At 39.5% G+C, this 27,727-nt stretch overlaps 1 protein-coding gene across 3 annotated transcripts in view; it reads left to right on the top strand.

Moving 5' to 3' along the window:
- The window catches only part of Lgr4 (leucine rich repeat containing G protein-coupled receptor 4), a 98,332-nt gene that overhangs the window by 62,877 nt on the left and 7,728 nt on the right, over nt 1–27,727 (top strand). For 2 of the 3 annotated variants that reach the window (XM_028882387.2, XM_028882388.2), the window contains exons 3-13: nt 11,354–11,425; nt 12,586–12,657; nt 18,648–18,863; nt 19,915–19,986; nt 21,635–21,703; nt 22,778–22,849; nt 23,034–23,105; nt 23,436–23,504; nt 24,967–25,038; nt 26,083–26,148; nt 27,212–27,283. In XM_028882387.2, coding sequence (XP_028738220.1) covers nt 11,354–11,425; nt 12,586–12,657; nt 18,648–18,863; nt 19,915–19,986; nt 21,635–21,703; nt 22,778–22,849; nt 23,034–23,105; nt 23,436–23,504; nt 24,967–25,038; nt 26,083–26,148; nt 27,212–27,283 — 924 coding nt within the window. Of the gene's footprint in view, nt 1–1,824; nt 1,966–11,353; nt 11,426–12,585; nt 12,658–18,647; nt 18,864–19,914; nt 19,987–21,634; nt 21,704–22,777; nt 22,850–23,033; nt 23,106–23,435; nt 23,505–24,966; nt 25,039–26,082; nt 26,149–27,211; nt 27,284–27,727 lie in introns of those variants that run through there. The other variant, XM_037205081.1, reaches the window with a different exon arrangement.

Raw genomic sequence — 27,727 nt, forward strand, 5'->3', positions numbered from 1 at the left:
ATCAGTTGCTTTGGGCACTATCTGTACCTTGAAGATGGTCATGTTGGAGGTGCTGCAAATATTTGAATTGAACATATATATAGATATGAAACTATAAAGTATGAAACAACTCGACAAAAGCTAGATTTTCAAAACCTGATTATAAAATTAATGAAAACTCAGTGTTTAAAACATGGGCATATGGAAAGATACAGAGAAGAAAGGAAGACTAACCAATCATTATCTCACCCCTGAGAGATAACCGTTGTTGATATTTTGTTATGTATCCTAGAGTTTTTTTTAATACATTCATATACTTTTAAAAATAAAATCTTACTATTTATACTTATTTGTCATAATACTAATATACTGAATTAGATCTAAATTTTACCACTAATGAATATATAGTATATTTTCATCTCAATACTTCACATTTTATCTAACCAATTTCCTATTGTTCTGGTGCTTATCTATTATTGTAAATAATTTTAGAATTAAATTAATTTTTAGAGTATTTAATGTATTGTCCTTTAAAATATGTTCATATATTTGCATGCACACACATACACAGAAGAGGGTATCAGGTCAATTGGAACTGGAGTTACAGGTGGTTGTGAGCCACCTGATATGAGTGCTGGGAACCAAATTCAGGTCTTCTGTGAGAGCAGCAAGTGCTCTTAACTACAGAGCCATCTCCCCAGCCCCTTCATGTACTGTCTTTAATTGTGCTGTTTTTATTACAGCCTGGCATGCTCTTTTCCTAAATTTCTTGAATTGGAATTATATTTGACTGTAGTGGAAAGTTCCAGATAACAGTGACTTAAAGACATGATGCTTTCTTTTATTTGCATGCATCTGAAATCTGTAGTCTAGCAACCAGGAGCTACTATTAAGAATCACAAAGTTAGCAGAGATGGAGAGCTTAGCATTCTAGTCTGCAGTTCTGTGCTTATAGTGTTCACATCCAGATCATGTAGCTCCTGGAACTGTAGTCATCAACATTCACCTCTCAGAGTAGGAGGGAGGAAGAAAGGGGGGTTAGTAATGTCCCAGTAGGTCACTTCTTTTAAGAAGCCACCTTGAATGTATCATACAGTACTTCTGACATTTCGCTGGCTAGTACTTAGTGACATGGGTTTTTAACAGGGAATGCTGGCAAATACGAGCTCTGATACTTGGACCCAGGTCAGGATTCTGTTACTAGGTAAGAAAGGAAAAATGTTTATTGGCAATGCAGTTAGTCAAAGCAACTTGACTGCAAGCAACAGAGCTCCCTTTCCTATCTAAACAGTAGGAGATGAACTCTTACAGTAGAGGAACGGCTCTAGAGCCGAGCCATTCGGTGCAGTTCATTCTGAGCTCTCTTTGCTTTGTAAAGCTTTCCCTGCCTTCCTTTCCCAGACTGCCCTGCTCTTCCACTCCTCACACACCACTTTGTGTGTCTTGCCGTTTTGTGACCCAGGTAAGTCAGAAAGTCAGTTTGTACTGTGCACTCTATTTTTTCCAAAGGCAGGGCACTCTGTCTTACTTCTGTATGACTCATGGTGACAGTGACCACATTTTAAAATTCATCTTTGTTCACTTGTTATTCCTGTGTGCACGAATGTGTAATGTGCATATGTGAGTATGGGTGTGTATTTCCTGGCTCACATTTGGAGGTCAGAGAACTATACTTGGGACCAGTTCTCTCCTACCACCATGGGATCCAGGGATTGAACTCAGAGCATCAGGCTTGGCAGCAAGTGCTTTTACACTCTGAGTCATCTTGTTGGCTCAGTAATTATATATTTTTTTTTTACTTAAAGTTGGGGGAGAATTTAAGAAAAAGAATTCTCATTTTGAATTTATTGATGCAAGAAATTTTGTCAGTACAGATAGAAATTAAATTCTGCTGAAGCTCATGACTTGTCGCCACTTAAAAGAAATGAAACAAGAAACAACTGAGAAAACACAGTGCTTCTTTGGCTATCCTGTAGTAGAAATGCAGTAAGTACTTGCTGGTTGATGTTAGGTATATAAATAGTTTTAATGCTATATTATTTCCTCACATGGGTGAGTATCATATGTGCTTATCACCCAAAGGTAAATGATTAGATGGTTAGAATAGCTTTGCTCAGAATCATAACCATTGCCACTGTTCTTACTGATTTACCTCTAAACTACAGCCTGTTGTGGATTAAGGTGGGCAAGTGGGAGATTCAAAAGGCCAACTTGGCACAGGTGGAACTTAAATTCTAGTTAAATAAAGTTCTTTAGTATATGGAAGAGTAGTAGATGGCCTTCATACCAGGTTTTAGCAGGGATGTAATTATTTTTGTTATAGATTACTTTAGTGTATAGCCCTGTGTGTGTGAGACACAGAGAGAGAATGAGAGAGAATTTCTTCCTTCTTGCAAAGACAAGCTGTTTTAAAAATATTAGCAATCGTTCGTGAAAAAGATCTAAATATGTATATGTTCTTAAAACGTTGCATTTTTACACATGCTTTGTTTCCTTGCTTTTTGTGATAGGTCTCATTACAGAACCCGGAGTGCTCTACCAAGTACTTGTTTATTCCAAGCTCATCTCAAACTTGTTATTCTTTTGCCTCAGCTTCTCGAGGGCTGGGTGGCATGAGCCACCACTTCTAGCTTATACATACACACACACACACACACACACACACACACACACACACACATACATATATATACATACACATACTTTCTATATACATATTTTATATCCATATATACACCACCTTCAGCTTTTATATATATATACACATATATACATTATATATACATGTTTTTAATAATTGCATGAAGATAAAATCCTTCCTGAAGATGTAAAAAATGGGGATAACAGAGCTAGAGATGTTGCTCAGCATGCCCAAGGCCCTGGGTTTAAGCCCAGGCACTGGGATTGGGGTGGGTAAAGAAGAAAAAGCAATAGGGAAGTAAGCCAGGCATGGTTAGTAGACTTCAGAGTACTTTGATCTACTGTATCAAATGAGGTTTAACCCTGGTAGAAAGAAGGTCCCAAGGGATCTAGAAAGAATGCTGCTTAATTATTGGCCTTTTTTGTCCACTACAAAAGTATTTCTTTCTTGTGGCTGTCTTGAAGTTAGTGGTAGAAAACACCAAAGAGCAGTGTTCGGCTTCTGGGATTCACATTGTTTTCTAGGATTTGTGTTATTTAACAGTCCTGTAAGACATTGGGCTGGACATGTCAGGGGCAGATGCTCAAGTTCTCCATTTGTTAAAAGAGGAGCCACTGGTGATAAGTTGTTGAGGTTATTAAGGTGCTTTAAGGGCCACTGTAATCAGATAATAAAAAGGACTAAAGGATCTTCAACTTTGTATTGTCTGTATTGAGACCAGATAGCCTACAAGGAACCAGCAAACCCCTCGAGGTTTTGTATTTTTCTTAGAAGCCTCATAGTTCTAAATACACTGTCAGAGCTTCACATGTAAATTAATATACAGTTTAGGATTAATAATAAAAATATGTTTTATGCTGTTGAAAATGGTTGCTAGCATTTTACATCCTGTTTTCAAATAATGTCTAGAAGAGTGGCACTCACCTCCTGTCAGACACTTTACTGGTGGCCATGCTTGCCTAGTTCAGTCTTGACTTAGAACAGTCTTCTCTACAGGAAACATCACAAGCCGATGGCTTAGTCTATTGTACTTTGTAAGCAGTATGACTGATACTGGCCATCTGCCCACTTGAGGGAATCAGTGGCATTACAGGGGAGGCAGCCTGGACATGTTTGGGATGAGCTGTAAGATTTTCTTTTGCTTGGCTTCAAAGGTAGTGTAGAGAGAAGCAATGGAGCAGGAGAGATGCCATTGTTGAGAGCCGAAAAGTGTTGATCAGACCGAGGGGCAGTACTGTGATACTTTTCAGTAAACATTTCACAGGAGCGCAGCAACAGGCCATCTTGAAATCACCTGCAGAATGAAGGTGAGAGACAAGAGTGGATGGCAAGCTGTGCTGCCTACTTCTCACCTCCCCACAGTATGAGAAGGGCTGTCTTTGTAAAGCTCTCTTGTTTGTTCAGTGAACATGTTTCCTGCCCCCCATAGTTGCTGTGGTACCCCTGTCCCTTCTTCACCCCATGTCTCCTCAGAACAGCTGCTAGAAGACTTCAGCCATATTCCCCTCAACTCAGTAAATATTGAGTCAGCGTACAGATTGTAGTCTTTATTCTCCTAAGTCCTGACTAGAATTCTAGCCACCATGAAATTTATATAATGGCCCTGATGCAGGGTTTTTGTACAAATAACACTAGTTGGTTTACTCTGTATTTCACAGTGGCCCCTCTCCTTTTCTTTAAGAAAATATTTATGTGTATGTGTGTATAACTGAGTGTGTATATGTGCACCACATGCATGCAAGAACCTGTGGTGGTCAACGAGTCATTGACTCACCGAGAACTGGAGTTCAGAGATCAGTGTGAGCTGTCCCGTGGGTGCTGGGCACTAAACTTGAGTCCTCTGCAAGAGCTGTGAGTGCCCTGAGCTGCTAAGCCATCACTGTAGCCCTGCCTATCCTGTCTGTTTCAGTGAAGAAATCCCAATCGCTTGGGTGCACTGCATGAAGGTATCAAGCCTCGGGCCTACATTTCCTTCTGACTTGTAGCCGGCTTATTCATATCCATCATTCACCCATTTCCCATGTTCAACCTACATTATTTCTGTTCTCTCTTTTCTGGCAAATGGAAGTTTTATGTAGTATATTCATTAAGAGTAGATAACATCTTTGAGAACTCTTACGCCCCTCTAAGGAGCTCCTAATATGAATCCATGGTGCTTATGAATAATAAACATAAAACTGATTCATAAGGACATTCACACTGCACCACTTGGTCCCTATTCCCTAGAATGGCTCCAGGTGTATTGGGAGAGCATAAGCCTAGGGAACTGATGTCTCCCTACCATCAGCTCTTCCTCTTCTCTTCTCTCACTCTCTCTCTCTCCCTGCTTTCTTTGCTTCAGAGACTCTTGTAGTAAACAGGGTAAATAAGACCTGCCCTGAGGTAGACTGTTTGAGGTCACTATTTGAGGTGCTGTTGGACTTGTTTCAATTCTTGTGTTTGTGTACACAGTCCAGTGAGTTCAGATACCACTGTTGACCTGTGAACTGGTCTTTCCAACTTTTAGCTCCTCTTTAGTACTTGTAGCATATATTAAGGGAGGTGATAGTTGTCCTGGCACCCGCTACCTTAAAGTCTAGCCAAGTACTTCTTTCCTGTGAAGAGTGTGAAGGAGATTGGGAGAGTAGAAATGAAAGAACAGAAAAGGAAAGATAATCGGGTTGCTCTCCAGTTTTTTTAAGAACCAATATTATATTTTCTGAGTCTTATATTGGGCCTTAGTTGAGGTATTACAGCATATGTGCCATATGCATGGTCTCATGCAAGAATATAAAACAAATGTGATTTAGTCCCCACTCATAAGGAACATCATAATGCCATAGAGAAAGGTGGGGGAGGTGAATAGTAACTAGAGGTAAACTAAAATGCACCAGTGAGAAAGTTTTATTTAAGACTCCTGTGGAACCCCACAGGAAGGTGATGTCAAGTGGTTTCATACTGCTGATACTCAACGCTAGCAGTCAACATGATTCCAGTTAGCAGAGGTTGGAACATGGGGATGTTACAGGTGAAGAAAGATGGTGTGAGTGGTGAGTTGTATAGGGAAACCCTGGTGTGTTTGGATGTGTAACAAGTGCTAAGTTATAGGAAATAAGAACAGTGGATTAAGATGTAAAAGAAGAAAGTTATGTTGAAAGTCTGGCAAATTCAGCAGGGGAGGCTTTGAGAAATTTATTAGAATTGTACATTTAAAAATTTAAATCTCATAGTATTATATATTTTAAAAATATTCACTTTATGTGTTTGCCTACATGTATATATGTGTACCACATGTCTTTGTAGTGCTAAAAGCCAGAGATGGAGTCAGATCCAGATCCCCTGTAATGAGTTATGGATGGATGGTTGTGGACCACCATGTGGGTGCTGGGAACTGAACCCAGGTCATCGGAAAGAGCTACACGTGCTCTTAAATGTTGTCATCTCACTAGCTCCCTTCCAGTATTATAATTAAGTAGGGTGAGGCAGAAGTCTTGTGGAAGTTCATGGCAGTAATCCAGATAAATAATAATGAGAGCCTAAACTCATACAACAGAAAGATTGGGAGTGCGTGGCTTGAAACCTCGTAGAGCTGTTCTCACTGTCTTGGTAGCCAAAAGCTACTGGGCACCCAAGTGAGAGAAATGATGCCTGGGACTGTAAACATGAGTTTGCAGAAAAGTAGCCACGTCTACCCTCCCTGCTCTCACCTTGAGATTTCCTTAGAAAGTAATAGCCATTGAGGAGTATACTAATAATAAAGATATTTTTGTGGGATAAAAATTATGAATGTCATTGTTTAATGAATTGAGAAGGTTTTCTGAGACCTGCAGCGAGGCTCCCGAAGTTGCCTCTAAGACAACTGTTGTCTGTGGCACAGAAGTACAAACCCAGGCATGGAATGGGAAGTCACTGGTCTTTGCTGAGACATCTTTGGTTATAATTCTTCCCACGTATCAGCCACCTCAGTTTTACTAGAAAGTTACTAAAACAAACAAAATGGTAATAGACGGCTCTAAACTCTGCATAGTTCTAGTAAAAGTCCCTATACACGGGCACCGAGGGGTCCCTTTCTCATCCCCTCCCCTCTGGGCATCTTTGGCTTCAAGAGGCATGTACTGTTAATCTGCTGGGAAATCCCCCCCATAATTGCAGTTCAGAGCTGCTCATGCAGAGGCAGAGTTTGTCAGCTTTGGACTGCTGGGCCAGAGCTGTTGATACTCAAACAAAGCTGGCTGTTAGCTTGCTCAAGTCCATAGTGCTCCGCCTCTCCTCTCCGAGAATGATTTCCTAATCTTTTGGTGACACCACAGAAGCACCTCAGGTCAGGAACAAGTTGATAAACATTGCAAGGCAGCTCGGCAAGCACTAGAATGCTGGCTCCTCCACTTTGTAGCTGTGTGATTTTTGCCAAGTCACCTAACTCCTCTGGTGCCTTAGAAAAGCTTTGTTGCTGTCATGATGTGATGGAAGTGAAAGAACATCTACATCATCCCATCTATTTTGACCTCTGCGCCTGGTAAGACCTTAGGTGTTTGTCGCCTAAGGATCTGGGCGCTTGGCCCTACGCCTGTCCCTTTGCTTTTTACTGGATCCGAACTTCAGGATGCGAGCGCTGAAGCTGCAGAGTGTATCATTCCTTAACACAGCAGCGTGGTAAACTTCGGGAGATGTGTTCCTGAAGGCTCCACACAGTGTGTTTACTCCCGAGAAACAAAAGTCGTCTGTAGCATTATAGCCCATCCACTGCATACTCATGGTGTTTGTTTCCGATCTCTGGATTGTTAGCTTGTGTTTCAGGATAAGCCTCATGCACAGGGCTCATTGTATCATTTTTATTAACGATAAGTCCAGGAGAAGTGGAATGCTTTTTGAAACCAGGTCACTTTAGTATTCACATAGTTTATAAAGGGGCAGAGACTTGGGGGGAAAGGAAGCAAATATTTTGACTAGTGTGGTTAAACAATCTTTTTTGTTGACAAGTTAAGATAATCAGGTGTTCTGCATTTTGCCACTTCCTTGATGAATTAATAAAGCACTCTCTCTCATGGTCATGGCACAGAATGTTAAATTCCTCAAGGGAGGCCCCCAGATATCAGGACAGTAAAAGCTAATGTTAGAGGCAAGAGGTGAAGGATCCTGGAAAGCTCACTGTGTTTATAGGATTTCTGTTTTGGCGGATGCTAGCTTTTAACACAGGTCTTAAAGACAGCTGGGAGGAGCCGGGTTACAAGACTATTTGAGGCTCTTAGGGAAAGATGGCTACTGCCTCTTATGGCCCTTCTGGTGCAGTTTGAGCTTTGAAAATGTGGTCTTTCAAATACTGTGTGTTACAATTGTGAACATCCTTAGTTGGAATTTAATGAGGGAGCTGGAGTGGAGCAAGCCCGTTCATTGCTTATGTGGAACTTGAGCAGAGGTGGGCTGCAGGAAGCCGTGTATTGGCACAAGGAGTGTTTGCAAAGAACTTCTCTGCCTTTTATTTGTTCTGTTGGCTCTAGTAGAGATTGAACCCAAGGCCTTGCCCCTCTTAGGCAAGCTCTCAACTACATCTCTAATGGAGGGATGGAGGGGGACATCTGAGAATACTTACAGCTAGTAAACTCCTAGCTGAGATGTTTTTACCTAATTGATAGATGTTTTTTTGTACCCCGGGAGTGGGTTTCTCTGCCAATGCATTAAGGCAGATCAAGCTGAACTAAAAAGTAAAGAACTAGGTTTAATCTGAGCAAAGCACTCCGATGATGACTCTCAAGTCCCCCAGAGGTGAGGCAGGGGAGGGAGGAGGAGAAATCACAAGGCAGGTCTAGTGACCTGAGCTTAAATACCCTGTAGGTGTGGTCTTGAATAGCTCCAGGGGAGGAGCTGCTGCTTGTCAGGCTCTCTGAGAGGGGTGGGGTTTGGGATGGGGGTTAATGGGACCAGAGTGGAGCTTTCAACTGAACATCAATGATGTGGCATATTCATAGGTGGTAATGAAAGTGTGACGTGTACTCCATTCTGAGAAGCATTTGTACTTGGCCTGTGAGATTTGTGCGCAATAAACAGTCAGAAGGTAGCCTGTGACCATGTTTAGTTTTGTGCTATATATCAGTGTAGGTCAAGGGAAGAAGCACTACCATTGGATATTTAAAGAGTGGCGATGAGATTATAAGATGAAGGGTTTAGATGATGTAGCATTGAAGCTGACTGGTTTGGGACCAAGAGGAGAAACGTTTTGAAATGATTGCATTGAAAAGGGCTTAATACTGTCTTCTTCACTTTCTTTTTTTGGTTTGGTTTGGTTTTGTATACTAATTCTCAGTGGTGAAAGGCCATGATGTTTTTAAAAAGGAAACTATGAATTCCTAAAGATTTATGTTTATTATTTCTAGCCGTGTTTGTAAGCAAATGTCTGAATATGGCATGGCACATGAACTGCAGGTGCCTGTGGAGGCCAGAGGCGGGAGAGCCTCCTGGAACTGAAGTCACAGGAGGTCGTGAGCTGCCCAGTGAGTGCTAGAAATTGAACTCAGGTGCTCTTAACTTTGAAGCCATCTCTCCAACCCCTTAGAGCTTTATTTTGGGCAAACAACAATGCATAAATTAGGCAGTTGTCCACCAGAAATGGTTCAGAAGCTCCACTGGGGAAATGCAAGAGAGGAGATTTTATTGGACCAGCATAGAAGTAAAGAAAAAGAATTTTTTTAAATCATGAACACATACATAGTTATTGTTGGCTACTTCTAGTTCATTGAGCTTAAGTGCTGTTTTCTTTTAATTTAGGCTTTTATAAAATATAGCTCAAGTTTTGCTAGTGTTTGCAAAGTAAGCAAAGTTTAAGTCACTTATCACTTAGTGAGGCAACTTGTTGGCTTTGTCTATTCAGAATCATTAGGCCGTGGTACCATTTTAGATGGCATTTAAAAGACTGGTGATATTGAGGAGCGTGTTGTGAGAACCAAATTATGAGAAGCCTCAGAAAGCATGTAGTACAGTTCCTAGGATGAGAGGGCACAGTGAGTGGCAGTGTGTACACCCCATGTTGAACCTGTGGCTTGCCTGAGAAGCCAGCATTGGTACGTTTGGCTCTGGTTGAAATTATTTATCGTATGTGTCTTTGGGGGCTGTTTTACTCCACCCATCTCCAGAACCTATGTCTGGTTGTGGACCAGAGCTCAGGTGGAGTCAGGTTTTCCAATGCTGTTTGCATTTTAAGTGGTACAAAAACCTTAGAAGAAAACAAGGCTCTTATGGTAGAATTTCAGACCTCCATTACTTTGAATTTTAGATAGTGAAGATGTTTTCCCTGTGTCCCTAAAATCAAGGTAAATGTAGCAGATTAAAGAAGGGGGAGAGGATGTTGTATGTTTAGCCCTCAGTAGCAACTAGAACTTGATTGTGAATGAATAAACTAAACGAAGCCCAGGGATACAGGATGTTTACAGAGTGACCAGAGAGAACAGAAGAAATTCTTTTCTTTTCTTTTAGATATTTCATTTTAATGTGTAGAAGTGTTTTGTCTATATGTATGTACGTGTACCAACATGTCTTCCTGGTGCCCTCAGACATCAGAAGAGGTCATCAGACCCCTTGGAACTAGGGTCACTGATAGTTGTAAACTGTCATATGGGTTCTGGGAGTCAACCTGGGTCCTCTGGAAGAACAACCAGTGCTTTTGATAGCTGAGCCATCTCTCCAGCTCCTGTTTTCTCAGTTTTGAGATAGGGTCTCACTGTATATCCCAGACTGGCTTTCAGCTTGAGATTGTACTGTCTCAGCCTCCTGAGTACAGGCATGTACTGTCTGACTGGAAATAGACCTTCTTGAAGGAGAAATTACAAATTTTGTTTTATAAATTAAAAAATTAATTGAAATTAAATTGTAAATAGGAGTATCTAAAGCTCCCTTTGAATACATGGGAAGACTATTTTTTTAAAAAATCAGTTACAGAATCTGTCTGCTTGAAAGACCTACCCTGGTAGACTCAAGAAGTGGTGCGTACTGTACTCTGGCAGAACTGCCAGTTAATGGTCCATATTTAGCAACAGTTTTCCAGGTTACCTGTTTGCAGGTGATTTTATATGGGTTTCTGCCTTATCTCCGTTTGGTTTTGTTTTCCTTTTTTAATGTTTCTGAGCTATAGGCCTGAGGAAATGGGATGAAAAAAAAATGAGCAAAGGATACAAGGAATTCATAGCCTTCTTTATTCACTTGACTCCCACTTAAATTTTCTGTCTTAGAGTTTCTTTAAATGTCTACTCTCCAGCCTTGATTTGGAATCTAGGCTCCCAACAACTCTTCCTTTTTGTCTGGAGGATGGTGTCCTGGGTTTCTGTGGAGATAACAAGCTGACTTGCCTCCTGAAAGCATTCTTCCTTGACAGACTGGTTCGCTCCCCTCTGTGTAAACACTCCTGTCCGCTGACTAGTAGTCTGTATTTACGAGGCCCTCAGAAAACACTGCAAGCTGCAGAGTGACCGTGAATAGCAAACTTAATTTGGCTTAATGTGTTTTGGCTTGCTTGACCTCACCAGAATAAAAATGTGCCTACTTAAATTATTGTATTGGAAGTTAAAAAGAAAAATTCTAGACATACTTAATTCATTGGAAGAATCTTGGGACTGCTTTAGCAAGGGTTTAAGTCCCTGTTTAATGTCCTTTGGTCTTGAGAAATGTTTAGTATAGAATTTTAATCACAGTTAGGTTACCGTGGATTCTGAATTTTAACTCTGAATTAGTTTTTTTTTTTTTTTCTCTTGTTACTTTTTTTTCTAGACAACTGGCTGGCAACGACCTTTCTTTTATCCACCCCAAAGCCTTGTCTGGGTTGAAAGAGCTCAAAGTCCTGTAAGTATGCAGTTTTCAAGCTTCACAGCTGGCTGTGTATTTTCTTTCTGCAGAGTCAACATGCTTGGAGCTAGGTTAAGCACAGTTTCTTTTAGTTGAGGATTAAAAGGTTTAAGGCATGGCCAATGGGCAGTGGAGCAGGCTGGAGGTTGGTCTGAGCAAACTTGGGTCTAGATAACGAAGGTTAAAATTGTAAATTGTAAGTATTCCGATCTCCAAGGCATCACAGACTTTCCATGCTGCTAATGTATTTAATCAAAGCCACATTTAAACTTTATTGGTAGGGTTTCATTTCTACTGACTTTATAGCTATAGGGGTTTTCGAATTAGTCCACCCTAAAAGGAGAGAGGTTTGTAACTGCTTTACATGTTAAAAAAGCATTTTAGAGCTGAAAATTTGAGGTGCCCATGATTTATAAAGATAGTCAGAGATAGGAAGAGAAACTTCTGGCCATGCAGGAGCTTGGAGTGTGACAACCTGGAGATGGGGTGGGTTGGCAGCCACCCTTTCCTCCCCTGCTCTGGCCATCACCAGGCTCTCTGATTCCATGCTTTTGGGTGATCCTCTTACAAGATGTGGTGACAAGCGTGGCTTTAGGTAGAAATGGAAAGGATTTCGTTTTCCCAGAGAGCTCTCTGCCTCCGTTCTCTAGGTCCCGGCTTTACAGTGACTGAGGGGTAATAATGTTTCCTGCAGGCGCCAAAGCCCGAAGCCATTGCGGCTTCTGCCTAAAGGCTCTCCTTGCATACTGCCTTTCTCTGGCTAAAGCCCAGGTTTCTGGGCTCTGCTTTCTTCCGCTTTGAGAAGGCATTAGAAATTCTGACAGGCTTGTTAATTAGACACCCCAATGAATTTATTCTACATCCTAGTGAGCATCCTAGGGTGCCCAGGAATGAAACATCCCCTGGAAATGCGGTCACCCAGCAGCAGCATTAAGAAATGGCCTAGGGTAGCAGCATCCATTTCATTTCTGAGTTTAGAGCAAACGCTTTCTTACACTGTGCAGTTTTCTCGCTCTAGATGCTTTCCACTCCACACACCCCGCTTTCGATGCCATTAGAAATTCTTTTAGGGAAGAAAATAGGACTCCATATTCTTCTATGAAAAAAAAAAAAAGTAACTACGACTTATTAATCGCAAACCAAAAATTTTGTTCCAGAACACTCCAGAATAATCAGTTGAAAACAGTACCCAGTGAAGCCATTCATGGACTGAGCGCTTTGCAGTCTTTGTAAGTACTGTTTTGTCTCCTGCATTCTTGGGTCATTGGAGGGCCACTGTCGCTGCTCCAGAGGAAGGGCCGGGAACCCAAGGCTAGATGAGCTTTTATCCTCTTCCCTGAGATGAAAATGGGGACAGCCAGTTGCTGTTATTAAAATATTCTTTGGTGAGGCATAAAGTGGTCCTTCAGTGCACTTTCTTGACTCAGGCTTGGGGGATGTGGCTGCTGATACTCTGAAACCAGAGTTAAATGTGCAGGAGTTCTGGTGTCTGGTGTCCTAACAGATGATTCTGGGTTAGGCAATTCAGTAATTGGTATCCGTGGAGTTTAGTGTCTGACCTGTGGGCTTGAAGTACATATTGGGGATAACTTGGCTGTCTGAGCTCCCTCCTTTCCCAGGTTTTTTTTCTTTTTTGATAAAACTTTGGTTTTATTTGGCATATTCAGGGTTTTAATTCTTGGATTTTTCCATAAGCAGTTATTAAACTTTGAGTGTTTTTTTAATACCACTTTATTTGCTTTTTTACATTCTTCATATACAAAGAACTTGGCTTTTATATGATTCTAAATGCTTTTCTTACGTCGGCGTTCTTGATAAGTAATGAGCAAATGACTGTAGAGAGAATTTTAAGTAACTTGCCCAATAGCACATAGCTAGTAAAGGCACAGTGGGGATTCAAAACCAGACAGACCTGTTCCAGAAGCCTAATTAATCTGAATTTCTTAGCAGAGATACTAGTAATCAGTGTGAAATGAATGTTAGAGTGAAAACATACTAATAAAACACACGTTGTAAAAGTTAAACTTTAAATCGTGTCTGTCACAAACAAGGAGTACCCTGGGTGTTGGCCATTGAAGTTTTAGTTCAGATTATGCATATTAAATAGTTCACTTTACAAAACGGGGAAGTTATGGAATAGAAGGATTTGTTGCTTACAGAGCACATTTGACTCAAAATGAGTTGCTTTTACAGAACTATTTGACTAAGTAAGCTCTGCAACTAAAGAGGCATTTGGGGGGAGGAGGTCTGATCTCCAGATCTGAATTCATTGAGTGTCCTAAATAGGTCCTGTTTTCTTTTGGTAGTTTACAATTAATTGATTTGACTTTAAGACCTTCACATTGAATCATTGTTTTCCAAGACTTAATGATCAAAGGACCAATTATTTTGCCTTGTTCTAAGGCAAAAAAAGAGAAAACTAAAATCTCATTTTCAAGTTCAGGACAGAAAAATTACCAAGAAAATTTCATCAGATTGTTTCTTACTTGTGGTCAGCATGTACATTCAAGAGCATGTGGTGTTTGTTAGTAAGATGGGTGAATTGAAGTGGGGCTGGTACAGAAACTGGAGTTAACCAAAGCTCAGGGTGCTCAGTACTCGGTGCATGGTTGCTAAAATTATCTCAAATTGTCATGAGAATAAAAAGTCAACTCAAAAAAAAAAATTCACCCACTCCCTGTGTGTGTGTGTGTGCGCGCGTGCGTGCACATGCTGCTTTCCTATGTAACAGAAACTGTAGGAGGAGCTCTGTATCAGGCGTGCTGTATTTAAGAAAGAAGTGTTCTTGGGTTTGTTAGCATAGTGGGTGTTGTGGTCAAGTGAGATATCATTGAAATTCTACCCTGGTGTAAAACAGCCTTATCAGCGTTTGAGTCAGTTTTCAAATCTGATCTTCAGACCCGAATTACGGTAAAGATTTCCTTGTGGTTTCACCACAGACCTTGAAAAGAACAAAGTTCATTAGGCATTGAAATTGACCAGAAGGTGTTTGAGATAAGTGCATGCTTGATGGTGACTAGAAAGTCAGAGTGGATTGTAAGTATTAATAAAAAGATAGCTAGTGTAACAGCCTCTTACAAAGTCATTACCAGAGCACAATATTAAAATGGCAATCAGAATGAACTCTATGCTAGTTTTTCTTTACATCGAATTTATATTGAATATTAAAGGATCTCAAAGATGAAATGCCCTTGGATTTCTTAAATATTTTAAAAGTCTGTTACAATATTTGCCCTATTGAAAAGTTAGAAAAGAGCTTTTGATTACACAGAATATTTGTTTATTGATCACAGATTGTTTCAACACTAGAACAGTTATAGAACATGGGGTCACAAACTGTGCTCCAAGCCAGATTCAGCTGCTGGTCCTTAATAATCCAATTAAGAAAGTCAAATCAAAGGCGTGCACCACTACTACTACACCCCCCCCCCCCCCCCCCCCCCCCGCCTGGCGCATCTCTGAGTTCGAGGCCAGCCTGGTCTACAAAAGTGAGTTCCAGGAGAGGCACAAAACTAGACAGAGAAACCCTGTCTTGAAAAAAAAAAAAAAAAAAAACCAAAAAACAAACAAAAAAAGAAAGTCAAATTAACAGTGGGAAGCAGAAAAAAGGAGATTTATTCAATGTGGCCACATTGGAAAGAGGAACAAAGAGATCCACTGAGCCCACAAGTCCCATCTTTGGGATCATGAAGTGAGATTAACGTGAAAGTGGAAGGCCACTGATCAAGCAGTCAGTCTCAGGGTGTGGTCCTGCTGGTCACTGACTCAGCTTTGGGCTTTGGTCAGATCCCACAAGGTGACAGGTTGTTAGAATGGTGTGAAATCTTCCAGGCCCCTTACAGTAATATTTTGTCACTATAATTTTATTTAAGGCAAAGAATAAATAAAAGATGTGAGTTTTAAGGCTAAAATGCATTCCTGAGAATTGACAATATACATTTTCAAGATAAATATGGTTAATATATTGCTAACCTTTTAGAAAGGGATTTTTTTAGGACTTAAAAGTAATATATACATACTGTATGGAGTTTTGATAGTAGGACATTGCAGAAGCTCAACTAATCTCTCCATTCTGTGAGATAGGATGCTGCTTAGCATCCTCTAACAGTCCATTCATTGTCCTGCTTCTTGGTCTGTTAGGATGGCTGTTAATAGTGTAGGTCACTGGGACACAGCCCCATTTCTCTGTTTTGGTTATAGTGTTAGAGATTGAACCCAGAGCCTTTCAAACACTCGTCAAAAACTTGTCTACCACCAAGTTCCAAGAAACCACATTTAAAATTTTTCCTTTAAGTTTTGATCTCAGTATAAGTCTTTACCCTTATGGTGTGTCGCTGATGCCCACATGAATTGGGTATTTAGATTAAACTCTTGAATCCTTTGTTTTACAAGACTCCACAAGTCCTATTTACCCATTTTAGCTTCGTATTCCAGTGTACCATTTTCCTATAGCTCTTCTGTTTGTACTCTTACTTGTGTGCCCTTTGCTGATTTTTGAAAACTTAGCCGAGATGGCATCTGTGCCTCCACCACTGTATTACTTTCTCACATAAATGAGAGTTTCATTGTTTTCTTACTTCAGACTCACTTGTATGGTGATGCGATGGTGTATGATGGGGAATTCATAGCAAGGTGTGTCGCTAGTACTGAATGTTTACTATGTATGGTATTTGTCATATTTAATGAACATTTTACACAGGAGACTTGATTTCTGTAGAGTATGGTTGGCTTACTTAGAAGTGCCTCTGGGCATTATTAAATATAAATACAATTTAGCATCACTGATAAAATAAGTAATTTAAACACTTAAACTGCTGGGCATTATTAAATATAAATACAATTTAGCATCACTGATAAAATAAGTAAATTAAACACTTAAACTGCTGAGAGAAACTGGAGAAGAAATTTAATATGTAATCAAAATACAACCCAAGTCTCTCTCTTGACCTATGGGGCCTGTATATTCTGGACTCTGTTCACAGTCACAGGCATGTTTCCCTGGACCCTCCCTCCACCCCTGTGTTCTCATCACCCTGACCTTCAGGGAGCTGGGTGGTCTTTCCAAGCTTGTCTCTGTTGGCCTTGATCTTTGCCTAAAACACTTCCTGCTCGGCTTCTGCTTGCCCTTGCTAATTCCTTAGGCTCCAGTGTAAATATCATCTTTTTAAAGATAATTGTCTGAACCGTGTACATTTTTGGTAGCTCCTGCTGCTCCCAGTGTCCATCAGTTTTTATCCCATCCCTGTTTTTTACTTGGCTGTTCACTTTGTCATTTATTACTCTGTATAAATGTGGTGGGTGCATCTCCCACCCACAGAGTGCCTCATACCATTTCATCTTTTATGTCTAACAAGATGTCAGTTTGAACATAGAGGGAATTGCAGCTAATCAAATCATCTACAAGTGTAATTCAGTTACACTGTGTGGTTAATCTCTATGACTATGGTTAGTGTCTCTTCCCAAGAATGGGTTCCCGGAGGTTATGACTTGTATCTGTGTGTTTAAATGCTTTCTTATCTATCCATTAAAGCATAAATAACAGCTAAACAACTAAGCAGCTCTGTGTCTAGTACATTGCCAGTCTGCTATGTTGAAGATACTAGTATCTTTTCATGGATAAGCTCTAGAAATACCCAAGGAATATACAAACCTAAAGATGTTTATGGCTAGTGGAGTTTCCTATGATCTCTTTTCAGTGATGATACTATCAGAAGATGCCCATTATCTAATATCTGTCCACGAGGACCCATGGCCATTAGCCCTTGCTAATCTGCCTCAGGACGGAAAATGTGTGGGCTGAGAGCAGGTAGCTGGGAGTGGGAGACCAGCAGTTTCCTGCAGTTGAAAGTTGCAGTAATGGTAGGGGCTGGAGCTGGAGCAGGATAAAAAGACAGAAGGCAGGGAAATCTCTTTAAAACTCAGAAGGTTTTGAACTTTAAAGTTGCCAGATGCCATGTCTTTAAAAAAAAAAAAAAAAAAAGCCATTGAGTTTTTATCAGTTTTTTTCTGTTCCCTAACTTTCACAGAGAGGTCCAAGACTATGAGACAGGAATGCATGTGATAAACATCAGCAAGAGATTATGAGGAACACTGGGATTTCCTGGCTCGCACAGTTCCTCATCCTGCTAACAGCAGGCTGTCTTTGTATTGAAAAGTGATTATAACAATTATACTTGGTTGTGGCAACAGAAAGAAATACTTGGGATTTAGCTTCCAGGTTTTTAGATGGAGATTTAAACATTAAATAATCCTGTTAATTAGGTGGCCCTTAATTCCAGAATTTTCTGAAAGAGATGAAAACTTAAAGCCATAGTAGTGTTGATTGCAGAAGTTTAATTTTCCTGTGAACAGTCTGACCCTTCGGAGTGACTTAACTTTGGCAACCTTAAATATTTCCGCTGAGAGAAATTTACTTTACCCATAGGACATGTTTTAGCTGATCTGCTGAGGTAGTTGAGAATCTACTGAAATGGGTTTGTTGCTATTTAAAAAATTTAAAAATTTTCTTACTTTTCCTTTTTTTTTTTTTTTTTGTTTTTTTGAGACAGGGTTTCTCTGTGTAGCTTTGCGCCTTTTCCTGGAACTCACTTGGTAGCCCAGGCTGGCCTCGAACTCACAGAGATCCGCCTGCCTCTGCCTCCCGAGTACTGGGATTAAAGGCGTGCGCCACCACCGCCTGGCTCTTATTTTTCCTTTTGGTATCAAATCAGAGTAGCAGTTAAATTCAATCTAAAATATTGGCTGTACTATAACATTGGAGGTAAAGTAGTTTATTTGCTCAGCTTCATTTTTCTTGTTTGCTGTATCTTTTTCATGTGGTGTGGGTGTGTGTGTGTGTGTGTGTGTGTGTGTGTGTGTGTGTGTGTGTGTGTCTAGGTCAGTGTGTTTGCATGTATGTGGGCACAGGATTAACTGCCAAGCCATCTCTTTGGCCCTCTTTCTGTATCTCAGGCAGGTATACTCTGAAACATAAATTCCCAACTTGAGCTTTGTGAGTTTTAAGTATATTGTTCCATAATGAAGCAGGCCAGGAAAGAGCTCTGATGTACTGATCTTGGAAGTTTCTGATTTGTGTTGTATTTCAAGACTTCTATTACAGTTAAATAAAGAGAGGTCAGCATGGTTCAGGCTGGTTTTATGACTCCTTTCTGTTTGGAGGTGCTAGAGCTGTGATCTTTGAATTGACTCCTTCCTCACCATGAATGTTTCTTTTTCCCAGACGCTTAGATGCCAACCACATTACCTCAGTCCCCGAGGACAGTTTTGAAGGGCTTGTTCAGTTGCGGCATCTGTGGCTGGATGACAACAGCTTGACGGAAGTGCCTGTGCGTCCCCTCAGCAACCTGCCAACCCTCCAGGCACTGACCTTGGCTCTCAACAACATCTCCAGCATCCCTGACTTTGCATTCACCAACCTTTCAAGTCTGGTAGTTCTGTATGTGGCCAACCCTTTTATTTACTGTATATTTGTGTTAATTTGGGGTCAAGATGGGTTTCTTGTGACAAATTATTATATAAGTGGCCTAGTGATCTTGCTTCTAGACAGTATTTGGGGAAGTTGCCCTTGATAAGGTCAAACATGCTGACTTCTTGAATAATACCTGGTCATAGATGTTGAGTCTTTTAAAAATAAGTAGCCACATGTAATCACCTTTTAAAAATAATTGGATCGTTCACCAAATACTTTTTTTAAATAACTTTTGCTTTTGTATAACTTTTGTTTTTATTCTAAAAATGAATTTGTTTATTCAATGTTAAAAGAAGGGAAACTGTTTTGAAATGCTCAGAGAAATAAGTTCAAAGGATGTTTTGTATTTTTCCAACTTTTCTGCTAAGAAAGTTCTTGATTTTCTATGTCTTTCATCTTTCAAAATTCAGGAAGACATAATACAGTATCATTTCTTTCTTCTCTCTCTCTCTCTCTCTCTCTCTCTCTCTCTCTCTCTCTCTCTCTCTCTCCGTTTTTGTTTGTTTTTCAAGATAGGGTTTCTCTATGTAGCCCTGGCTCTCCTGGAAATCGATGTGTAGATCAGGCTGGCCTTGAACTCACAGAGATCCACCTGCCTCTGCCTCTTGAGTGCTGGGATTAATGGCATGTGCCACCACCACCTGCCCCCTTTTTAACCAGTCTCATTTCTTTTAGAATCTATTTCCATCTTCAGTGATATAAACTCCATAATACTGTCTTCTCACCTCAGAGAACGTACCAGTGCTCTGCTTCATGTGAAGGAGGAGCTAATCTAAAGTTTTATTTTGATATGAACGAAAATCAAGTAATCTTCAGTGTGTCACCATTTTCTGCATTAGTTTTCCCCTGATGTTGGCATTGTGTGTTCAGGGAGTCACTGTCAGCTTTCTGTAATTGAGTGTGGAAATGCTTAGCTACACCATTGCTTTCAACCGCACCATTTTAGATACATTAAGCTGATAACAGTTGCATTGGGGAGATGTGAATGTCATTTGGGTTTTTTTTTTTTTTCCCATAGGCATCTTCATAACAATAAAATTAAAAGCCTCAGTCAACACTGTTTTGATGGACTAGATAACCTGGAAACTTTGTAAGTACATTTATATTTTGTACAGTCACATTGTCATTGGGACAGTGCAATCTTAAACATACTGCAATTAAAGGAAAGACATTGAGAATAGCTCATTATTAATAAGCTTCAATTTACAACTCAGTTTTCACCATCTAATAACCCACTTGTGAAAAATAGTTTCAATTTATGATTCAAAACTAGTACTTAAATGTGAACTTAAAACTTTCCCCTTCTCCAAATATGTATTAAAAGCAGCTCCATCTGCAAAGATGTATACCTTTCTAAAATGTTGATTTTGTTAAATTTGTGACAGTTTGGGAACTTTGACATTTCTAAAACCTAATTCTATATGGGATAGTTTGCTATTTATTGTTGGTGTTTCTCTATGATTTCAGTAACCTAGCTAATTGTTTAAACTGGTTGGAATAGCATGTCTGTTTTCATATGCTGATATGTAACAAATGAATATTTTAAAATTTTGCATGATGCTGTGTTCCCACTAGCTGAAGAGGGATTTCTGGCTCTTTGGACTACACATTGTCCAGTCTTAAACTAGCAGACCTTTTATAGCTGTGTGTAATTGAAACTAGACTCTTTGCTTTTATTGTTTTCGTTTATATTAGTTGCATTATTACCTGTATCCAAAGATAAATGATGTTTACTGTTTTTAATACAGTAAACAGATTTGGAGAATGTCTCCTTTGGATGACCTCATTGGAATACTTAAGATGTGTAGTATTTTGTTGAACTGAGATTTCTAGTTAACTGTGAGCTATTGAGATGATTTCAAGTTTTATAGGACCTTAATCAACCTTCTTGTCAAAACAAATAATAGACACCAGTGGATATTTGAGCTCTAAACTCAGGTCTCCTCTGCTGGGTATACTTGAGGTGGTGATAAAAGCTAGGCCATGTATCCTCTTCAAATTATATTAAAATTAAATCTCTTCTTCCCAGTTAATTTAGTTTTTATTTACCATTTCCCTTCTGTGTAGAAAAGGAAATCAATAGATTTTAAAGAAGCTGGCTTTTAATTCCTTTTCTCTCTCGGAAATCAGCCACAATAACCGTATGCCATCATGCTTTTTTATGTTAAGAGAAATTAAAATATAGTCACTCTCAGAACTAGACCTACATTGTTATAGATCACTGTGGCTTAATTTCTCCCTAGTGAATATACCATTGTCAGTAATTCATGACCTGCATGAGAACAACTCTGGTCTTTCCGTTGGCTTCTTGTTTCAAGTTCTTATACCAGAATTGCAGGGGGCTGCTGTCCAATCCAAGGGAAGCCTAAGTTTCATACCTTTGTCACCTATACATGGATACATAATAAATTCTACTTGATGGTAAATTTTCTGACAAATGACACAAGATTTGTGTGTTTAACCCTTCAGTGGCCATGTGATCTGACAGAACTCTGAGCTTGCAAATTTATTATTTATTTATTAACCTAAAAGCATAAAGATAACTTTTCCTATTTAATATTCTCTAAATATCTGTAAATTAAATTAAGTTCCTATAGGGTTTTGAATGCTAATGTAGTTGGGAGAGAAAGATTGTTAACTACAGGTTGTGATCATTTAATGTGTGTTTATACCAGAATGTCTTATGATTTATGACTGCTGATCACTGTTCTTGATATTTTCTCCCATTTTTTTCCTAGGGACTTGAATTATAATAACTTAGATGAATTTCCTCAGGCTATTAAAGCCCTTCCCAGCCTAAAAGAGCTGTAAGTATTGCTTTTTCTCTTTTTTTTTTTTAAACACTTTGTAATCAGTATATTAGGAGACAGTCATACATTTCAGTTAACTGCTTAAATCCTGATATCCAGATTTAAGCATGTGAACATGTGACTTTAAAACATACAGCAAAGCTATTCATAATTTGCTATTATACTACCAACATTAAATTGCACTAGCGTTGAAGCCTAAGTCAAATAGCAAGCCTGTAACAGATCCAAGGAACACCTTGCCTGGATTATACATGCAAATCACTTCTTCACATGATGAGCATCTTGGAGCTCACCATTAAATGCTCTAGTAGTTAGTTCCTGGAGCATCTGATTATTGTTATATAGATCTATAACACTCACAAACACATGCACAGTCAGTCCACAAATCAGACTGTATTAGCATAAATGGTTGTGAGCATAGATTATTGTACAGGAGTAGATGCTGCTGACTAAAAGGCATGAGGTACAGTCTGCCTGGAGGAGCTGGCAGTCTTAGCTCACTAGAAAGGCAGAGCATGAATGTCAGCAGGTAACTGTTTCCATATAGAAATCAGGTGTGAATAAATAGGACAAATAAATCATTCCACAAAAAGATCTCACTGAAGCCTGGGGTCCTTGGAAGATAAATCACTAAAAGAAAGGAATTTGACCAGATCTAAACAGTGGGAAAACCTAAAAAGCGAAAGGACTGAGGGAGCATCTAGAGGCTGGGTTTGTCTTGAACGGTGATGATAGGCATGTATATGGCACAACAGAGGTTGTGTCACTGGCTGAAAATTCACATTGCAGAGGTAAAATGCAGGCCTCTGCGGTGGCGATTTGGAGCTTATTTCTCCGTAGATCTTCATGCCGTAAAGTTCTTTGATGGTGAAGCAACAGGGACCAATAAAATTCCTGGCTAACGAGTGGGTTTAAAAAGAAGAAAGTAAAATGGAATTCAAAATTCAGGTTTCTCAGTTTTCATGATGTTTATGTTAGCAGCGTTATCAAGTTCTGTTTAATGTATTGCTGAGCAGCAGTGGACACCCTGGTTTTAACTGGGTTCAGAGAGTTTTCTTCCTGTCGTTCTAGGGGATTTCACAGTAACTCTATTTCTGTTATCCCTGATGGAGCATTTGGTGGTAATCCACTGCTAAGAACTATGTAAGTATTTTTGAAAGTTTCTTTGAATATATAATCACATGCAGCTATGACGAGAAATGCCAGATATCAGCATCAAAAGTAAAAAAACTTGGGCTTTCTGACATATGGACACAGGGAACATGGATTTCATCTCAGAGTGCTCATAAGCATATGAAAACATTGCCTCTTTTGGATATTTCCACAGCCATTTGTATGATAATCCTCTGTCTTTTGTGGGGAACTCAGCATTTCACAACCTGTCTGATCTGCATTCCTTGTAAGTATTATGCAAGTTTAAAAACACACCTGAATATTTATGCATCTTGTTAAACAAAAAACAAGAATTAGTATTGTTGTAGCTTCAGAAAACAAATTTCTTTTCCCTGCCCTCTATGTGACATTTCAAAGGATAACTCTATAACACTTTTTACAGTATTCTTATTTATGTGAACACTTGACTGAATTATCACATTTTTAAGAACCTTCAAGAGACGAAACCCATTATATATGTTTATAATGTTGTAATTTCAAGATAAAAAAATGAAAATACTATGTAAGAAAAAGTTTGTTTTAAATTCATTTTTTTTCTCTTCGCAATTTCTTACAGAGTCATTCGTGGGGCAAGCCTGGTGCAGTGGTTCCCCAACCTGAGCGGAACCGCCCATCTGGAGAGTCTGTATGTGTGATCCTTACGTAAAGACAGCATTGCGGTCCACTGTGCTGCAGAGTGCAGTGCTCGTTAGTGATGGGGATGGATTTATGGTCACTCTTTCAAACTCCTTTTGTGACTGTCCAGCTTGGAGATGCATGTATTAGGCTTGAGGTCATTTAGCTCAGGCAGAGTGCAGCCTCCAGTGTGGACAGATCTGAAAAGGTTACTGAGAAGTAGCAACTAAATGGCTAATTAGAAGCAGAACTTCAGAAATTCAAAAGCAGGACCAAATGATCTAGATCATCAAAAAAAAAAAAAAAAAAAAAAGGCACCTGATGCAATATATGAAAATTAAGTAATGTCAAGTTTCTCAGAATTGAAACTTTCACTTAGAAAGGCAAGATTTAATCAGATGAGGAATACAAAAAATATACTAAGGTGGCATGCAGATGATGAAATATGGATAAGACTCACATGTTTATAATTTAATGGGAATGTGGGATGAGACATTTGGAAAATTATTTGGGACAAGATTTTAAAATGACCAAGTCTTGAGCTCCTGTGCATCTGGCTATAGAAAAGATTCCTGGTGACTGGTCTGTGAATGGAGTATAGGTGCTTTTGGGATTTTGCTGTCAGCCCTCAAGGTAGCCTGCCTGGGCCTGGAGTAGCCCAGGGCTGTTATCTGTAGGAGTTTTACTATGGTGCACTGTTTAAGTGTTAAGATTTCATGTAGGGAATAAAAGAAGTTGGGAAGCACTGAGAAAGAGTTCCAGTTTGGTTCCTAAGGTAGTTTGTGCATGTTGAGAATATTGGTCCAGGGAGTGTGAGAAGAGTACAGTGAAGAGATCAAGATGTAGGACAGTGAGCGCATGGCCTAAGCTACACCAGTTAACTATGCTCCAGGCATTCAGTCCATAGTGGAGTTCTTCTGGAACGAAGGGCATGATCAGATTCTTTTACGGCTCGCTTCCTGAAATATTGAAGTATTTCATCCTTGATCTGCATAGCAGCAAAAAAGAAAAGAAAGAGAGAGCAGGGGTGAGATAGTAGAATACTGTATCGGAAGAAATAGCTGGAACTGGTGATTGACTACGATGGGGAAAGAGGCAGAGGGGAGATTAGGGTGTTTCAGAATGCTGAACTGGCTGACAGAAAGAAAAGGCAGAGACGTAACTTGCCGTTGGGTTCCGGGGTGGTTTCAAATGGGTTAGGTGGTGTGAGGAAAGATGGCGGGTTGTAGGAACTCAAGCTGTTACCTGGACAGTCTTCAAATCTTGTGCCACAGCTCTTTGTTGTTATTGTGCAGATGCTGGATTGAGAGTTCGCCTTCCTGCGTGCCCACCTTTAATTGGTAGTTAGGCAGTGGGGTGCACAGGCACATACGCACTAATGTCTAAACATTCACTTTTTGTACGTAAGAGGGGCGTTTTATGTACTATCCCGACTTGAACTGTCTCTTACGTAAATAATTGTTTTTCCACAGAACTTTAACAGGGACAAAGATAAGCAGCATACCTGATAATCTGTGCCAAAACCAGAAGATGCTGAGGACTCTGTGAGTTGGCTTATTCTCTCCTTCTCCCTATACCTTCCTTTCATGTGCTTTTTTAGATGCTCACTTGTTTTGAGTGAACTAACTCAAAGGTTAGTTCATAAGGTTGTTCATAAGTCATTATGTGTTATGGATCATAATAATGATATTTTATTATTTCTTCTTTGTTTCTTTCATGTAAGTAAGGAGTTTACTACTTCACAGGGTAGGGGGTGTGCATCTGAATTTGATTTTTAGGATCGTGTATTATGTTATCATGTATTGTTTTGTTACTTTATTTGGAGCAAAGTAAACTAAGAAACTAATTAGTGTTGTTTTGATCCACTTGGGCATCGTCCCCCTTCCCCCCACCACACACACATTTTCTCTTTCATTCGTAACTAAGCAGATCCCGCAGCATTATTTTTTTGAGTTCAGAATGAACTAATTGTAGCTTTCTCAAATTTGTATGCTGATGTAGAAATTAAAAGGGGAGGCTCAGAACTCTCAGCAGAACAGTTAGATCCTGATTTGTAAGTACTTAAAGGAGATAATAACAAAATAAATGACGGATTGACTGAGTAACTACATGTTATAGTAGACCTCCCTAACTTACACATGATGAGTGCCACGAGGGAAAACCCAGTGACACCAAATGTTAACTACTCTGACATAATTTCATATACATGATCTAAAAGATGTAGCAAAGCCTTTCAATTAAACAACAGCATAATATATGACATAAAAATGTATTGGAAAATATAAATTTTCTAAAAATCTATAGCTTTACTACTCAGCACAGACTTTATGCACATATATTTTATATATTATTGTTGCAGAACTTAATGTATTTTAGCATGTTTTATATTGTTTACACTCAACACTGTGTTCTATAGCTTTATAAATCTCAAGTCTTGGATTGATCAGGGAACGTCAGGGAAAACAAAGCTTGTTTTTCTTGCCAGCTCTCCTCTTTGGAAGACCTTAGTGCTGCTTTCCATGCTTCTACTCACAGCACTTTTACTATAGTATTTTAATAATGGCATTAAGTTGTTCTGTTGTTCTTAGGGACTTGTCTTACAACAACATAAGAGACCTTCCAAGTTTCAATGGTTGTCACGCTTTGGAAGAAATGTAAGTTGGCTTCTGACTTATCTGTTTTGTTGTAGTGTACTGTTCACCGATCGTTTCCTATAATGAATTGTTGCAAGAAATCAGAGTTTCATATAGTTCCTGTAAATAGAATGTCCTTGTGTCTGATGTGTTACTGTAGTAACCATTTCTTTCATGTTTTGCAACAATGGGAAATTTTTCTGTTACCCAGGAGATGATCCTTGAAATGAATTTGTCCAATTTTTATGTTTCTGTTATGGCATAGTTTAAGTTTGGTTATAGAGGTTTTTTTTTTTTTTTTTTTCTGGTTCATTAGTTATAGCATGTCAATAATTTGAGGTTATGTTCCTAAAAATAGAACTAACTCTGCTGTCTCTAACAATTTTGATTTCCTGCCTAGGCAAAGGTATATCTATTCTATTAGACATTCTATCTATTAGACATTCTATCAGATGCTGGGGGGGGCAGTTATATCAGAAAACAGAAAAGCGGATTCTGGCTACTGAGGGGAACAGATCTGAATACTAGTTCCCAGTATGCCAGAGGTATTGTCTCCTCCTCCTCCCTCCTCTTCCTCTTGCTCCTTCTCCTGCCCCTCCCCTTCCTCCTCCCCCTCTTCCTGCCCTTCCTCTTCCTCTTGCTCCTCATCCTCCTTTTCTTCTCCTCCTCTTCTTCTCTCTTCTCCTCTCCCCTCCCCTTTTCTCTCCTCTTCCTCTTCTCATCTCTTTCCTCCTCTTCCTCTTTTTCTCTTCCACTCTCCTTCCGATGCTGCCTGCCATGCCAGATCTCAAATTTTTTCTCACTAGTCATCTTCTCTCATATCTGAGTAAGATCGGTGGGAATTTAGATAGGGTACCAGTTAACTCCCAGTATAACTTGAAATAGAATATCAGATAGTCTAATTTCTTCATTTTGTAGATAAAGAAATTACATTTTTTACTTTCAACAAGATCATTGTAATAAATATTTAAATTTGTAAAAAACTTCACAGAGACTATTACTTTTCAACATAGAATTTTTTCCTTCTTGTCTATTAATCTCTCTCTACCTTCCCTCTCTTCCCCCATTCTTATTTATTTTTTAGTTCATTGCAGCGTAATCAAATCTACCTAATAAAGGAAAACACTTTTCAAGGCCTATCATCCCTAAGGATTCTGTAAGTTTGTCTGTGATTATTAAAGACAAAAGCTTCGTCAAGCTATAAATTTACATTTCATGATTGTCTTCAGTTTCCTTCTGATGTGGTAGAATGCCCTGATAAAAGGAAGAAAGGGTTTCTTTGGTTCAGAATTCCAGGTTGTGGTTACTATAGGGAAGTCAAGGTGGCAGAGACTGTAAGAGGCTAGTCACATGACATCACAATCTAGATCATATGACATCACAGTCAAGGTCACATGATACCAGAGTCCAGATCACATTATGCCACAATGCAGGTCCCATGACACCTCAGTCCAGGTCCCATGACACCTCAGTCCAGGTCCCATGACACCTCAGTCCAGGTCACATGACATCACAGTCCAGGCCACATGACATCACAGTCCAGGCCACATTACATCACAGTCCAGGACAGAGAGATGTTAATGGATGCCTGACCTGCTAG

Source organism: Peromyscus leucopus, chromosome 4 (assembly GCF_004664715.2).
Source record: "Peromyscus leucopus breed LL Stock chromosome 4, UCI_PerLeu_2.1, whole genome shotgun sequence".
NCBI lineage: Eukaryota > Metazoa > Chordata > Mammalia > Rodentia > Cricetidae > Peromyscus > Peromyscus leucopus.